At 37.2% G+C, this 17,779-nt stretch overlaps 1 protein-coding gene across 3 annotated transcripts in view; it reads right to left on the reverse strand.

Annotated features, from left to right (window-relative positions):
• The window catches only part of LOC126969972 (phosphoinositide 3-kinase regulatory subunit 4), an 84,440-nt gene that overhangs the window by 22,338 nt on the left and 44,323 nt on the right, over positions 1-17,779 (reverse strand). For 2 of the 3 annotated variants that reach the window (XR_007730511.1, XM_050815613.1), the window contains exons 9-18: positions 15,928-16,037; positions 13,941-14,049; positions 12,019-12,167; positions 8,894-9,037; positions 7,566-7,682; positions 6,756-6,890; positions 4,094-4,172; positions 3,407-3,483; positions 1,974-2,104; positions 899-993 (exon numbers count right to left, since the gene is read on the reverse strand). Coding sequence is in view for 2 of the 3 variants with exons in the window: in XM_050815613.1 (XP_050671570.1) it covers positions 899-993; positions 1,974-2,104; positions 3,407-3,483; positions 4,094-4,172; positions 6,756-6,890; positions 7,566-7,682; positions 8,894-9,037; positions 12,019-12,167; positions 13,941-14,049; positions 15,928-16,037 (1,146 nt within the window). In the remaining variant the exon portion in view is untranslated. Of the gene's footprint in view, positions 1-898; positions 994-1,973; positions 2,105-3,406; positions 3,484-4,093; positions 4,173-6,755; positions 6,891-7,565; positions 7,683-8,893; positions 9,038-12,018; positions 12,168-13,940; positions 14,050-15,927; positions 16,038-17,779 lie in introns of those variants that run through there. The other variant, XM_050815614.1, reaches the window with a different exon arrangement.

A 17,779-nucleotide genomic window follows, 5' to 3' on the forward strand; every position in this document is an offset into this window, starting at 1 on the left:
TGACGTGACTTAGAGTAGCCAGGACCCTTCTATAAACCTATTTTAAGCACTTGAACGCAAAAAAACATGGCCGACATCGATCAGCTGTTCGTTAAAAAATGTCTTATATAGCTTCCCGCTCAAAGTTGATGGATATCCGTCATAGATTGACAACCGACAGACTTCAAAACTTAGATTTTTGAAGTTTGTAATTATTCTGATATCGACTTTTGACAACTGACAAACCATTGACATTGAAAAGATGTCTGTTTCCATTGACAGTTCCTCATTAAATTAGTTATAATCATGTTTTTTTTGTACGAAATGGCAACATTACGTACTATAGGGACGTATTAGTTATGGGAGATTTATCTAACATATATGAATAAGGAATTTTATCGAACGTTCGATAGGCTTAAAACACGTTTTAACTAATATAGCTTTATACCTTCGAAAAGCGTTTTATTATTATATTAAGGCAGTTATAATATAGACAAACTGAGCTATATTTATAAGATGAGTCTATACTAGGTAGGTACAGTTTTAGGTGAAGAAGTCAACCCTAATGTCGTCAGAAGAGTCAGGCGATTGAAAGAGAGGCAATTTCTAGGTGAATAAATTTGTAGGTTAGTAGCGCTGTGCAATCTGAATTACACCTTATTGTATGGCCGCAAGAGTCTTTATTTCTTTAATTGATTTTGCGGAGTGAGAATTCCGTACTTGTACTATTATATATTTTTTGGCATGAAGAACATCCGGCCGATACCTAGCTTTTGAAGTGTTTCTGAAAATCACTGCTCTATACCACCTTTGTGCAAAACAATTTCTGCAATTCTGTTATCTTAAGCACTCCATGTGATTTTATATATAAATGATTTGTTATATTTATTGGCATACTAGAGAGAAAAGGAACATTTACCTTTAGCGTTAGCTTGCTCCTGCGCATGTCCAAACATGTGCTGCCACTCAGAGTTCATGTGAGTCTCGTGAGACTGCGATGTCTTGTGTGTCCGTCTGTATCATAACGTTAGTGTAAGTTCAGATAGTTATTAAACATCGGTTCCACAGGTATGGGAGGCCAACCTCACAGAAAGTCCTTTTTAATAGTTAAAGATATTACTTATTTGTTATAATTAATTATTATTAGTTTTTTTTTGCACAGGATGCCGGCTAGATTGTGGGTACCACAACGCCGCCTATTTCTGCCGTGAAGCAGTGATGTGTAAGCATTACTGTGTTTCGATCTGAAGGCCGACGTAGCTAGTGGAATTATTGGGCAAATGAGACTTCACATATTATGTTCCAAGGTGACGAGCGCAATTGTAGTGCCGATCAGAATTATTGGGTTTATCAAGAATCTGCTCCTAGTCTCGTCGCTTATTGTCATAAAAAAATCTAGAAATATGTATAAAAGGCATAAAAGGCATTTATTTTCTCAAAATTGATTCGAGAAATTGAACCACTTCCACTGGAAATATCTTTCTCTAAAAGATTTTTTCTGTGTACGGACATAAACACACGCTCACACTCACGCACATACGCAAACACACACATACACACACACACTTACACATCATACACACACACACACACACTTACGTATACACTTGCAAGGGTAATCAGAACACTTTTTTTTTCTTCGAACATTACATTTTATAAAAAAAAAGATAGCTCAAGTAGGTAATCGGGGGGCCACAATACATCCACTCCCGCTCAACACCTTAGGGAGGAGGGGATGGCTGAAAAACAGCGCTGCATGGAACATAAATCCATGATTCTATGTCAGGTGAAGCTGAGCCTTTTCCTTTTGCCTTTTGTTTCATCGCGTATCCTTATTGTTCATTTTATATTTGTAATGATTTGTATGGCTATAAAGAATTTTATTATTATTATTAACTTCATTCCATTTTTATTGTAAAGACATTAAAAATAAAATTTTGGAAATTTTCAGTGCCAATATATTTAGAATCATGGTCATTTGATTTCTTTCCAACCTGTTCTGGCCTGAGGCATATGTCCTGTCGGTGAGGGTCGGCGTGACGTGCTCGGAGCCCGTGTCGAGTAGCACGGAGCGCGATAGGCCTCCGCCCGCTAGCACCAAGCGACCCGGCGCTTCAGTTATGTGCTATCAGTACAGATTAGAAAATTAAAATAATTTAAATAAAACACTCTTTAAAGGATTAAAACGCATGTAATTGTAATGTACCAGTGTTGAAGCCTTTCAAACGGAAGAGAATATAATAAAGATGAAAGGAAAAATAAATTACGGGCGATCTGAGGTCGGGAAGTGGAAAAGGAGGGGTGTTTTAAGGTAGAAAACGGTTTATCTCGATTTCCGGTAAAACTGTCCTATGGAAAAAAGTCAAATCGCAAAGTTGTAGGTAATAAAAAGATCTACAATTATTGCACATAACCTCAAGATTTATGTGAAAAATTCAAAAAACCAAGTTTGTTGGATTTTTATTATTTTTTTCTGTTTTCTGTTCGTTAATATCTCTACTTTCCAACAGTGTAAAAAAAAATATAAATTACAATGGTAAATGTTCGGAAAACTTAAGCCTATCAAAAGGCGTTTCATAGAGAATTCATAAATGTTATTTCGTAGCAGCAATAATATGGATTACAATTTATTGTATCACAGACGATAATATACTGTATATTAGGAATTGAAACACCTTGGGGAAACGGACCTTCTTGCAATATATGTGTTCAATAAATCTTTATTCTGAAAGTGTCTTAAATAAATCCGTATAATAGTGTAACAAGGAGTTCTCATCCGCATATAAGAACTCATTGCTCTATGGTTGGCCGTCAAGCTAAAGTTAAAGAATAAATGATTCAAAGTTTGAAGACTGGCGTGAATGAGAACATAATCGAATAGTAATTGAGAAGGAGACAGATTAGAGAATGAAGTAAAGCAAGAACGGTCGGCCTTCAGCCCAATCTTAATATATATAAATCTCGTGTCACAATGTTTGTGCTCAATGGACTCCTAAACTAATGAACGGATTTTAATGGGGATTACTTCATGTAGTGCAGTCTACTCCAACATGACAGATAGGATAGTATTTATTTCGATTTGAGACCAATAATTATTTTCATTTTCAATATTTGTTTTGTATGGACATATCTTCTATGAGAGAATTTAGTGACGCACCGTTTGACTGTGAAACAATTTCATTATAACAACAGGGAGCATTTTTTACGAAATAATTATTGATGTTTTGAAATATTATTGGCAAATTCCTATAAAACAGTATTTTTCTTATTATCTACAGAACAAAGTCTGTCGGGGCAGCTAGTATAAAATATAGTTTAAAATGTATTAAGTTATAAAATGAATAGAGATTATGAGAAGTGAAAACTTTTGTTTTATTGAACAACGATCCCACGTGTGAGGGAGGACTCACGCGTTACAGTAGCATACCTGAGTAGCAGAACTTTGTATTTTAATAAGGTGAGCACTCATTGCCAGCAGCTGGTTTTCCACGTGCTCAGTCATACCTGAAATGACAACAAACTCCTTAATAATTTTACAATTACTACTAGAACTAACTGCATAGTCTAAACAAATTATTTTATTTTAGTGAGAACCCTCACTTTTAGGATTAATTATACAAATTAAATTTCTAACCAAAATTTATGACCGATACGGAAATCGAACCGGCGACCTCTCAGGTTCTGTCCGAGCGCTCTTACCTACTGAGCCAACCGTTTGAGTACGCATGGATGGTAAATCTTCTTCAACTCTCAGGTTCTCCCGCAACGTTCATAAATTTTGGTTTCATAATTAATTTATATAAGTGCATAGTTAGTTTTAATATCGACAATTAAGGCGAAATACCTTAGTTATTCTTATACTGTTAACTACGCCTTCTATCGCTAAACAAAAGCGGGCCAGATCGCCGCAATACGAAACCGATGATTTTTGTTATGCGTTATGTTGTACGTGCGCGAGTATTTAGTGCCACACACACATATCCCGAAAATACAAAGAGGGCAGCGTTAATATTTCTTTTTTGATAAAAAGTGGTTTGCAGCTATCCCAGTGTCAGTTTCATATTGCATTTTTTTTGTTGCTAACAGATGTTCAAATAAATAAAAAATGAAATACCGTCAGAGCCCAGTCTTCTAAATAGATTCTTTAATTGCTGTCCCATATCAGAATACTGGGGGGCCATGCCTTGTTTCACCTGAAAAATCCCACATATACATGTTAAATACAGGCGTCCTATACACATTATGTACATTTTTTTTAATGGAATAGGAGGACAAACGAGCATGCGGGTCACCTGGTGTTAAGTGATCACCGCCGCCAACATTCTCTTGCAACACCCGAGGAATCACAAGAGCGTTGCCGGCCTTTAAGGAAGGTGTACGCGCTTTTTTTGAAGGTACCCATGTCGTATCGTCCCGGAAACACCGCACAAGGAAGCTCATTCCACAGCTTTGTAGTACGAGGGAGAAAGCTCCTTGAAAACCGCTCTGTTTAAAATGTTTATCACCCCCACACATCCAGATGGTGGGGATGATATCCTAACTTGTGGCGTGTCGTGCGAAGGTGGAATTCGGCGGCAGGAATCAGGTTAAACAGCTCAGCGTGATAAATGCGGTAGAAGACACACAATGAAGCGACGTCTCTACGCAACGTTTAACATCAAATTATTGATAAATTAATAATAATTGAACGTAGTTAAGCAGAAAGGACTCGAACCACACAAAGGCACTTTTGAGTCATAGGCATTTGAAATTTCAGCTCTAAAAGATCTTATCCATATAAATATCCTACATAAAATCCAAAAAAAAAAAAACAGTTTCCGTGTACATTTTAAAAATAGGGTTTTCACTACATGACAGAATTACAGAGTATAATGGCAGACTTAACTCTATTTTGACCAAAGTGTTGTTTAAGTCCTATCAGACAACCTGTATAGCCGAGTGGTTAGCGATCCTACCTACTAAGCTAGAGGTCCCGGGTTCGAATCCCGGTAGGTGCAAGCATTTATATGATGAATATGGATCTTTGTTTCCGTGTCATGGATGTTTAAATGTATTTATGTATGTTTATATGAATTTATGTATGTTTAAGTAAGTATATTGTATTAAATAAATCATTGTCTTGTAACCCATAACACAGGCTATATATTATGCTTAATTTGGGGCAAGATAATTTGTGTAAAAAGTGTGTCAATATTATATTATATATTACTAGCTGACCCAGCAAACGTTGTATTGCCGATATTAAAATCGCGATACAAAAGTAACTGTTGATCGTAGATGGTTGAAAATTTGAAGTTGTATGTATTTTTTAATGCCACATTATAAAAAAATTAAAACAAAAAATTTCGTCCAATTAGTAAAAAAAAATTTTAAGGGTGAACAACCCTTATTACTTAGGGGTATGAAAAATAGATGTTGGCCGATTCTCAGACCTACTTATTATGCTCATAAAATTTCATGAGAATCGGTCAAGCCGTTTCGGAGGAGTACGGGAACGAAAATTGTGACACGAGAATTTTATATATAAGATATATCTGCTTAACTACGTCCAATTAAAAACTTGTGAGGTATAATAATTATAAATACTTTTGAGAAAATAATGTAACTGGCATAGATAGACATAAAGGCTTTAATTTTCTCAAAATAAATGCCTTTTTGATGTCACTTGAAAAACTATCACCGCTTCGTAAACAAATGGCGGTCTGAGAGAGAAGAAACGGCCCAAGAAACCCTCCAGCACACTTTTTGCGCTCTTTTTAATAAAATATCCAATATTGTACAGTCATTGTTGTTGCTATAAAATAATCATAATCTAGTCCCAGGGTGTCCAATCACTTAGGTATTCAGCTGTGGAGAAGTAGGATTTATAGCAGAGCCATTTATACAAGCTTTTTATTAGCTTCTCTTGTATGTTTGTAACTGACTCGGTCGGGCGCGACTTTGTCCCAATTTAAACGGTCAGATTTCATTCAAACTTTATAGATTTATCTAGGACCGGTGACACGCCTTTCGGTTTGTCACGTATTCGGTTTGCTTTCGCTTTACTATGTGACTAGATGTTTTTTCTGGAATAGGAAGAAACGAGCGTACGTGTCACCTGGTGTTAAGTGATCACCGCCGCCCACATTCTCTTGCAACAACTGAGGAATCACCGTAGCGTTGCCGGCCTTCAAGGAAGGTGTACGCGCTTTTTTTGAAGGTACCCATGTCGTATCGTCCCGGAAACACCGCACAAGGAAGTTAATTCCACAGCTTTGTAGTAGGTACGTGGGAGGAAGCTCCTTGTAAACCGCACTGTGGAGGACCGCCACACATCCAGATGGTGGGGATGATATCCTAACTTGTGGCGTGTCGTGCGAAGGTGGGATACGGCAGCAAGAGTTATATACATTCAAACGACATTATACATAACAAAATGAAAACCCTTCCCCACGCTTTCTGTTCGCTGTCTGTTTGACAATAGCTTAATTAACGGATAGTAAGATGTAAAACTCGTGCATAGATATAAAGAAATAAATCTAAAATGGAGGCAAAACAGGTGGAACTCACAGCGCAAGAGGGATGGCAGATGGAGGATATTGTGCGTGATTGTGAGATACGTGTGCGAGTGACAAGGAATTATAAGTGGTTGCCATTTAAGATTCGTACCTTTATTGGCACTAGGTACACTTTGAACTTTATGAACTACACTTTCGTAATTGGCAGAATTTCATTCAGTATCAGGTTAAGTTGTTGCTTATCTCGTCACTTTTTAACATAAAAAATGTTCAACTTACCCTGAGTCTTGCGTTTTTCCTCTCCCGCAAGGTCTGCACAAGTCTATCCACGTCTCCGTGTCTCAGCACAGCATCCAGAACCTTCCTCGGAACCGGTTCGGCAAGACTCTCCAGTACCAATTCTGCTCTCTCCACCTAATCCACATTTTGTTATGACAATACGAGACGAGCAGAACGTTCAGCTGATGGTAATTGATATGCCCTGCCCATTACAATCTACTGACGCTCAGCTTCTTGAAAATCCCAAAAACCTGCGCTCGTTACCTTGAGACATAAGGTGTTAAGTCTCATTTGCCGAAACAAAAATATAATGCTCACACATTTCTGCTTCACGGCAGAGAAAGGCGCCGTTATAGTATCTATAATCTAGCCGGCATCCTGAGCAAAGGAGCCTCCCAGTTTGCTTGACACTATAAAAATCGAACGCATTATTTAATATATCATAAATAGTTTAAACAGCGTACGGATAATAATGACTTGAGCACATTCCTTGGGATGGGTATAAAATGTTAAACTCGCGTCCTGATCAAAAATTCTTAAGACAATTTTATAAAGTGGTACCAGGAAATCATAATTGAAGAAGAGATTGTCTTTTACATATGACGCGAGTACACCTTAATATATTCTGATGTCATTCGCAAGATGTATTACTGCATAGATACCAGGAGAACATGTTTTCAATTCTGTCGGCACTGCCGGTAAGTGATTAGAGGAGGGAGTGTTGGTCGAGCACAAGTCACGACATATTACCAAGAGGGAGAACAAAATATTGCCGAAATCCGCTGGAGTAATAAATACATGCCCCCTTACCTGTATTAGTTTGTGTTTGAGATGTGGCCACACCAGCGGCAGTATCTTGCAGTTCACGTCGATGGGGTTTAGTAGATTGGCAACACATGACACTAGACCGCAAACCTCGTGACGTATCTGTCAATCATTTATAAATCAAACACAAGAACAAAGGAGGAAGGTGTGATTTTTTTAAATGAAAATAAAGGAAGAGACGATCAAGACGTTCAGTTTATGGTAACTGATACGCCTTGCCCATTAAAATGCAGTGCCGCTCAGGATTCTTGTGAAACCCAAAGATTCTGAGCGACACTACAATTACGCTTGTCATCTTGAGACATAAGATGTCAAGGCCCTCTTTCACCACATTCAAGTAAACTATCAAGTAAGCTAATCACTGAGTAAAGTCAATAGTAACATAACATGCGAATTTCACGACCTTAAAGTAACACTAATCTTAAGATTAACTGTCCCGTAACTAACTTGCCGCATCTTCTGCAAATTAGCATGGTAACTGTCAAGTAAAAATTAATATCATTTGTTGATTTGTGCATCTTTTCAGAGGTAGCATAAAAATAAATTATTAGATATGGATTAATTCGATTTGATTGATCATCAATTGGACGAGTTAAGTTTATTCTTCCATGGAACAAATACCAAGTATGCGTATATTTAAATTCCAAGATATCACCATATTTCTATTTAATAATACCAAAATATCCCTCTCGTGTAAAGTATGCACTTCTCTCTCTCTTTTAATTTTAACCATAATAATAATATTCACACAAGTAACCACTAAATGACAAAAACTCTATTATACTATTTCCAGATGTTTTCTAGTTTCAAAGGTAAACAAACATCTGGCGCTAAACAGTGAAATGAACGCTCAACATTTAACAAAATCATAAATGACAATCTGCAATGACGTTTGACAAGTGATATTTGACGTAAAATTGAACGAATATGACGTGTGATAGATTCATTACTCACTTAACCAATCAGTAGTTACTCAAGACATAATTTTCGCTTGTGAAATTGGCAAAAGATACTCATAACATGTAGCTTCCAATTAACGTTAATTGAGAAGTTACTAATCACAGCTTTACTTGGACATGGTGAACGAGGCCCTTAGTCTCATTTGACCAGTAATTTCATTATCTAAGGTGCGATTCAGACCGAAACACAAAAATGTGTAAGACATTAACGCTTCACGGCAGAAAAGGCACCGTTGTGGTACCCGTAATCTAGCCGGCATCCTGTGCAAAGCAGCCTCCCACTGGTAAATGTGTAACACTCGCATTATTCAAAGAAAATACTACCTGTCATTTTAAATATTTGTTACTAATTACCCATAGGTTAGGATGCGCTAGGTACACGGCAGTCTCCGCCAGTAAAGAGCACAGAGCTTGCTTCGGCAGCAGCCCGAGTTCAGCCAAGTTGCTGTTGGCTCTTATCGCCTTGGCTATTATCCACTCTGACGGATCTGTAAGACCCTGAAACACATATTTACAGGATAACTAACAAAAAGTTAAAAGTGTGGAAACGAGTAAACGAGAGCACAAACGAGTAAACGTGTCGTCACCTGATGTTATAAGTGATCAACACCGCCCACATTCAAATTCAAAAAATCTTATTTCAGTGTACAACTTAAACGGCCTTACAAATAAAATTGGCATAAAGTTATAACTAAGCATAAACCATGAATATGTAAAATGTTTACTTCAGTGCTCCCAAATTAATAATGCGTATATAGATTTCGCTAATGGGCGTATTCCCGGAAACACCCGAATCATTCAATCGTAAGAGCCCTAAACAACGCACTTACATTTTGCACCTTGTACGAAAGAAATAGGAGTCAAATCATGTGTTCACAATACGAAAACAAATCGGGCGGTCGGCTGTGGTAGCCACTCTGTCACTGCCACTGTAGGTCAGCCAGTCGTCTTTAAGTATTGGTGCCGACTGCACGTGTTCAGTCTATGTGGAATTATATAGAGCTCCTATTACACACCCCTCCTGTTATTATTATTGTAATATAATTCTAGTAAATTATGCAAAAGTAATGCATTTTACCACTCTTTATAGATATCGTCTCCCGACGGTCGGGAAATACGACCGTTGCCGAAAAGTGGCGAAGATCTGTATGCGCATTATTAATTTGGGAGCACTGTAATAGACATTTTGCTTACGAATGGTTTGTTTCGGACGTATAACGTTTCCCGCGTTTATTTGCAAGGCAGCTTGTCATTCGGAATACTTCAGAATTATCATTGTATTAACAGTGTTGTCAACGATATTGTAAACATTTTGCATTTTCTTTGTTTATCATCAGTTATAACTTTATACAAAATTTATTTGTAAGGCCGTATAAGTTATTTAGTGCAAGTCAGAATAAAGTACAAAAGTTACAACAGCATTCAAATGAGTAAAACAATATTCACTAACAATAAATTTAGAAACATTAATTCCAACTATCTTTATCATTCAGATAATCTTTAAAATTATTATAGGCTTTAGATGTTAATTTATTTTTTACGATCCATTTAAATTTTCATTCTCTTGCAACACCAGAGAAATCGTAGGAGCGTTGCCGGCCCATGCAAAAGTGTACGCGCATTTTTTTGAGGGTACCTGGGGTTGGACTTAGTATCCCGTAGCACGAATTTGTAGATAAAAAATATTGTAGTTGATAGAGCTTTAGTCCACGATTATAATGATACCACTCTTATTACAAGAAAATAACGAAAACTATTCCAACCTAAAACAGGTAAATCACGTAAATAAACACTACATGAGCGCTGACATCGCGGAAGGAGGCTAAAAACTGTTATGAAATGATTTTGGTTTCTTCGTAAAATGTTAGGACAGGCAAAGGGTTCAAGCCCATACAGCCATAAATTGTATGAAAAACAGTGAAATGAAATGTAAAAAATAGTTTGTGATATTAGACGGCAGAAATTATTTTTAGATAAAAGGAAAACATTTATAAAAGGGTTCATTGTTCATCTTCATCAATCCCCAAAGCTCTAACAACTACAATTTATTCAAATTAGCTAGGTTAGGTTATGTTAGAGCAGTTAAAACAACGCACGAACCGAGCGTAGCGGGCCGCGACAACGGTCGGCGAGTGCCAGAAACGAATTCTAGGCGTTTCCCTTTCTTTCCTCCCCATAAAAATGTCCCAATCCTTAAAAATATCATAATTTGAGGTTAGGTTACAATATTTATAATGCTTTATTCTCTGGATTAACAAGGTAATGCACCGTGCATTACCTTGTAATAAGAGTGGTATTATTATAATCGTGGACGAAAACTCTAGCAATTACTCATAATTCGTGCTACGGGACACTATTTTTTAACCGAAAGTTCATTGAAAACCACATTGTGGAGGAACACCACACGTCCAGATGGTGGGGATGATATCCTAACTTGCGGCGTGTCTTGATAAGGTGGAATTTGGCGGTCGGAATCAGGCTCTTCGGAATACTCCCCGTGATAAATGCGGTAGGATACACACAATGACGGTTTATCATTGAATTTACAGGTTAATTATATATTCAAGTGGATTTGTAAAAACTAATAAGTAAAAGTTTATCTTAAATTAGATATACTGTGTCAATACAATAAAGTCAAAGGATTTTTCTTTGAGGTAAATCAATTGTTTTAGATGTTATTGTATGTAGAAGCATCGACAAAATAATAAAACAAGATAAATACAAAAAAACGAAGGATTGACAATGATTGATTAATAAATGATGTCACTGGTCAACTCAGAGTCTCGACAGTCTGTCGTGAGTCATGACAGTAGAAATTTAAATACTAGAAGTGACACAGCTGAGTGAAACATGTCGCTTCACAAATGACTATAACAAGCGAGTAAGTAGTGATTAAGTACATGATATATAACTAACTGCGGAAACGGTAAGAATTTTATTTACCTCCTGTTTTTTTTTTAATTAAGTATGATATATGACTATCGTTTTTCAATATGTAATTCTTGATGATAGTGATGCTTGATTTGCACACCGTAAAAAAGCGACGATATGACGTCATGTCCAGATATAGTAATAATAATATTGACACACTATTTACATAAATTATATTACCCCAAATTAGGCATATATAGCCTGTGTTACGGGTTGCAATACAACGATATAATATTTAATACAATATACTTAAACATACATAAATACATATAAACATCTATGACTCGGAAACAAACATCCATATTCATCATATAAATGCTTGCAACTACCGGATTCGAACCCGGGACCTCCTTTATAATGTAACCGGGTAGTAGTACATTTATGAAGGCAACAATTGTCCCGCTAGAAATTAACACTTATAATATTACTTTCTTATTTAGATTACAGAGGAAGTGAATATGATTATCGAGGGTATTGTTAGCACTGTGCGAATAATGACAGCATTAGATTTGATGCCTTCTAGAATATGGACTCAAGGAGCTACGAACCTGATGCAACAGCGGCAGTAGGATGGTGGCTGCGTGCTGGCCCACGTATGCAGCCACTCCGACCACGCGCTCGAAGAAACATCCTCGCAGGGTCACCTCCTCCTTGTCGTTGAGGAACGTCACCATATGTGACAGGATCACGTCATTGGCTGGACAATAATAGAGATCAGACACACTTATACCATAAATCAAATCGAAATCAGTTTATTCAAGTAGGTCACGAAAATGACACTTATGAATGTCAAAAAAAAATATTTTTCTTATAGAATCTACTGCTACTTCGTAAAGGGTTGAGCTAATGAGAAGAAGTAGCAAGAAATGTAAAATGATGCAACAAACACACTCAAACGTCAAATAGTCAATGTTCTACACGAGTAAGTCAAAAAAAATAATTGTAAATTAATACAAAAGTTATTGAGTACAGTAGCTGCATCATCCACATACACCATAAATCAATAAAGGTATTCTGTGAGCATTTTATAAGCGATATAAATAAATAAACATGTATATATCCATACATATACATTGATTATATACACAATAACTTTTAAGAATCTGAAACCGAGTCCCGGCAACAGGATCACCCCGCCACCACAAGCAGCGCCCGTTCACGAGCATGACGCATGAGCCAGCCATCGCCTCCCTCAACCATATTTTAGGGAAGGGGACGACCCGTCCCATGTCGCCGCCACAAGCAGTGACATTTAAGCGAGCAATGTATATAAATAGAAGTGGTTGTTTGTAATTTTTAAGTTTATCGTATCACTGCAACACAGTTTTATCGATCTATTTAAGTTGGAATGTATCTTCATTTTATCGCGGAGAATTCGTTTTCTCTGTAGTATAAAATTCAATTTCTAAATCGGCTACTGTAACCGATCCTATAAAAATTGGTATCCTGCTAGCTTTGAACATGGACCAACAGTGGGAGACTCCTTCAGCACTGATACCGGCTAGGTTATGGGTACTACAACGGCACCTATTTCTGCCGTGAAGCTGTAATGTGTAAACATTACTGTGTTTCGGTCTGAAGGGCGCCGTAGCTAGTGAAATTACTGGGCAAATGAGACTTAACATCTTATGCTACAAGGTGACGTGCGCAATTGATGAGCCGTACATTGTAACGGGTAGGGTTTATCAATTTCCATCAGCTGAACGTCATGCCCATCTCGTCCCTTATTACATAAGAAAAAAAAATGGAGAATGTATTTAGAGAGTGAGAACTATTAATTATAAGTCAACAACACTATGTTACCTTGTCCTGCACATAAAGATGATTTGAGTTGATCACTAGATACAGATAACTCGCGAGTTGAATGCAGAGTTCAGGAATGCGATAGTGATGGGACCTTATTATATTTAATGACCTTAATCAAGAGTGTGTCGATAAATTTAAACAATGATTCATAGTCCGATCAACCATGATATTCGAAAAAGTTTGTTTTTAGAAAGTTGTAAAAGTTGTTTGAATCGTTATATCTCAAACGGTAGGAATAAAAGTATTGACAATTTTTTATTACAGATAATTTTATGATCTAAAATTATTGTCTGGGGTACTTTTATGATAAAGCTGATCGTTTTGATGAAAATTGCGAGAAACTCATTTGTTTGACCTTTGACCTCGAGTAATATTTGTTCCATACACGGCAATAATGGGGTCTAAAAATTTTTTCGCCATTTGTCGTGCTTAGCGGTGAATGAAAACTCGTTTTGTTTGGAGCAGAAGCTGATGGACTCGGATCAGTCATTACGTACGAAAACTGTTAAATACGGCACAGCCCTACACTGTAGACATGCGAGGCGATGTGTGCGGACAGCGGGGGAGGTACTCCCGCTCTTTACCTCAGGCCCCGACTGCATTCAACTCGCGCGATAACTGTACCTAAAATTCGGAAGTAAATTTCAATAGCTATAGTTAATACCTTTCTGCTTCCCAAAGAAGACGCACAGCTTTGTAATGCCGTTCTCAACCAGCGCTCGCTTCACCACCGCCTGCGAGTCCGTCAGAAGATACGACACCGTCGATCGTACCTAACAAATTAAACACTTTAACCTTAGATAATTTATACGCTACGACAGGTTTATTAATTCCTCCACACCCATGCTTTAAATCCTCTATTAAAGATTCTGAAACAGTTAGCTTATTGCCAACATTAAAATACCCAGTGTTCTAATAACCATTACATCATCCAAACGAGTGTTGTACTGAATTTCATAACAATACATCTTTGTTTTTTTTCGATCCCTACATGCGCAAAGAGTTTCAACAGACAGCCACATTCTTATTGCACGATGCGTGGTATCTGTATGAATTTAAAAAAAAAAGAACGTCGCGCGCCGTAAGAAATAGCCGTAGGTTGCCATTTTTCATCGATATTTCTATTGTTCTGTTTACAAAAAATGAGCGATTCAAGTTTTGACAGCACACCACCAGATATTTAAAACGCTGCAAAAGAACATAATATTTAAGTGAATTTTAATGATCCAAATGGAAATTACTAATAAAATAAATAATTATTTCTTTAACACTTATTTTATTTGTATATAATCAGTAATGGATGATATTAGGTAACTACTAAGACTGACTGTTAATGGGCTTAATGTAAGCAGTAAGCTAAATGTTTCAGAATCTTTTAGAGGATTCATAATATTCTAGGTGTAGATAAAGTCTTGTATGCAACTGTTGATAATTAGGTATTAAAACAGTGGTGCTATTATCATATCATATAAATCCACATATTAAAATCCGAATGGTTTTAATACCCCTTATTACACAACAGTGACATATATAACTATTACAAGCTTTCCAAAACCGCGCGTTTTTCAAGAAATTTCTTGCCTAGTACAGCCACTTTGTGGCATCAATTACCGGCTGCTGTTTTCCCGAACCGATACAACTCAGGGACCTTCAAGGTAAGAGCATACTCCCAACTTATGGGCCGGCAAAGCATTTCTTGACCCCTGGTTTTGCGGATGTCATGCTTGTTTGCCTCACCACACCCCGTCATCACGCGAGCCTCTCGCCCGTTTGCCCCCCTCTCATTAAAAAAAAACTGTGCATGACAAGCTGCGTCTTACACTCGCGATACGTTACTGCGTTTACAGCTGTCACAGTCTATCTAGACCATTGTTTCTCAACCTTATTTTGCTCACCGCCCACTTTGAGAATATGTTTTTTTCTAGAGTATTTTCGTGTATTTTTTTGCCTTTTTTGACTATATTTTTTAATCTACCCACGCCCCATCTCAATGCCCCCTAATTTTCTCTGGGTCTTCTACTGCCCCCCCCGAAAGTCTCAAACGCCCACAAGGGGGCGTTATCGCCCACGTTGAGAACATATGATCTAGACGTATAAATTATCTAAGACTTTAAGCTTTAAATACTTGTGGCATGCTGAGAATTCATCGCTTTTTGTATAGCTGTATATTTTGTATAAGAGGAGGCAGACGGGACAGAGGCTCAAGTGATTGAAAAAACAACTACAGATAACTGCTGCGACCTAATTATAATTGATGACCATAATCAAGAGTGTGTCGATGAATTTAAACAATACTTCAAGTTTTCCATTTTAAACTAATTATTAAATCTCAATTTTTTTTCTTGAATATTTCAAAACACATGTCTAAAACATTTGACGCCATTACTCATGGTTGAAGATGAATAAAAACTCGATTTTTTCGACTCATAAGTCATTATTAAAATCAAAAGAAAAACACGCAATCGCAACTTTAGTATTACCGCGATAATACGGTAAGCGACGACTACGGCACAACACTACACTGTAGGCGTGCGAGCGGACAGTGGGGGTAGATGCTCCTTCACTTTACCCCGGCCCCGACTGCATTCAATACGCGCGCTAACTGTAGTTCCAAGTCAACGTTCTATCATAAACAGGTGCATAATATTTACCATCTCATGAAGCACTGACAGCTCCGTCTCATAGTTAATATTAGCAGCCTCCTTATCCACCATGTTCTGCGTCTGGTCCAGGAATCTGACGGCTATCTCCGCTAGTTTCGCTGTAGATTTGACATTATTTAATAGTTATTCATGCAACATTCGTGTAATAAGGAATATTAAAACACGAATGGGTGAACAGTTGCATACAAGACTTTATCTACACCCATAATATGAATCCTCTATAAAATATTCTGAAACACTTAGCTTACTGCTAATATTGAAAAAGCCAGTCCTAGTTACCATAACATCATCCAAACGAGTGTTTTAATGAAAACGGATTTTTCATTACAATACTCGTTTGGATGATGTAATGGTTACTAGGACATTGGGTTTTTTAATTTTGGCAATAAGCTAACTGTTTTAGAATCTTTATTATATGCTTTACATTAGCTTCGTCTGAATTTATGAAAATCATGATATAATAATATACTCCGCCTGGAATTCTCTACACGTGAATGTCCTAAGAATACGTCATCAGTTGCGATGACTGTTTTCATATTTTCGAGTGAAACATTGCTATAGAGGTGAGCGACACGATAATAGATCACTATTCGTCGTTCGTAATGGTGAACTGTCAGTGTGACACTTGTCAATGCCATGTCTTGCCACTTCGTGTGATTGATTTACCGGATGTGTTTGATTGTGGTGATGTGGATTTGTTTTTTTTTTTATCTTAATAAAGTAATTATGAACTAATAATTCAATAAATAAATAAATTTAAATCTAAATAGATAAATCACACGATTTACTGCCAAATTCCACCTACGCACGACACGCCACATGTTAGGATATCATCCCTACCATCTGGATAGTCCTCCATAGTGCGGTTTGCAAGGAACTTCCTTCCACGTACTATAAAGCTGCGGAATGAGCTTCCTGGTGCGGTTTCCGGGACGATACGACTGGGTACACCTTCATTAAAGGCCGGCAACGGTCCTGTGATTCGTGTGGTGTTGCAAAAGAATATGGGCGGCGGTGATCACTTAACACCAGGTGACCCGTACGCTCGTTTGTCCTCCTATTCCATAAAAATAAGTTAAGCTAGTTAGTAATTTATGTAATTTTCATCAAAATCGTATTCACCAACTTCAAGTAAATCGAAAATCTTGCTATAGGACCATACAATATGTTTATTACTTTTGCCTTATCATCACCAGAATCAACAGGATAATTAAAAAAAAGACACTAATTATGAAACAGAAGAAATCAAGCGTTTTAATAGATATTTAGAGCTGTTTATATTAATAATAATAAAAAATACACAAACTAAATAAAGATAATAAAATTACCTTAAAACGTAAAAAGTTAATTTTAAATATGAATTGTGCAATTCGATGTACAGCGACATAATTATCAGTAGACTATTTATTGCTGTATCTTTGTATGCGGGACTCAAATCCACGCTTTGCGGGCTCTGTCCGAGCGCTCTTACCAACTGAGCCAACCGTCCGAGTGACGCATCGACCAAAATTTCGGTATACCTTGTTCAACTCACGGGTTGTGGCTACAGGATCATCTTTACAGTTGATAACGTGCTCAACCCCAATAATTGCATATTAGGAAATTGACTTGAGATTTCGCTCTTTGAAATCTAAACAATTTGTTATTTTAAAGTGATAATAGCCCTCATTTCTGGGATTAAGAAGCAGAGAGAGTATAAACTCTCTCTGCTTCTTCTACCGCATATATCACGGGGCGTGCTCAAAGGAGTTGTTCGGGTTGATACCAATTCAGTAACAGCGCTCGGTCGCAACCCAAGGGCGGGTTCGGGCACCGCATCGTCCATGTATTTTGGTACAAG

This window comes from Leptidea sinapis, chromosome 19 (genome assembly GCF_905404315.1).
Source record: "Leptidea sinapis chromosome 19, ilLepSina1.1, whole genome shotgun sequence".
Taxonomy (NCBI): Eukaryota; Metazoa; Arthropoda; class Insecta; order Lepidoptera; family Pieridae; genus Leptidea; species Leptidea sinapis.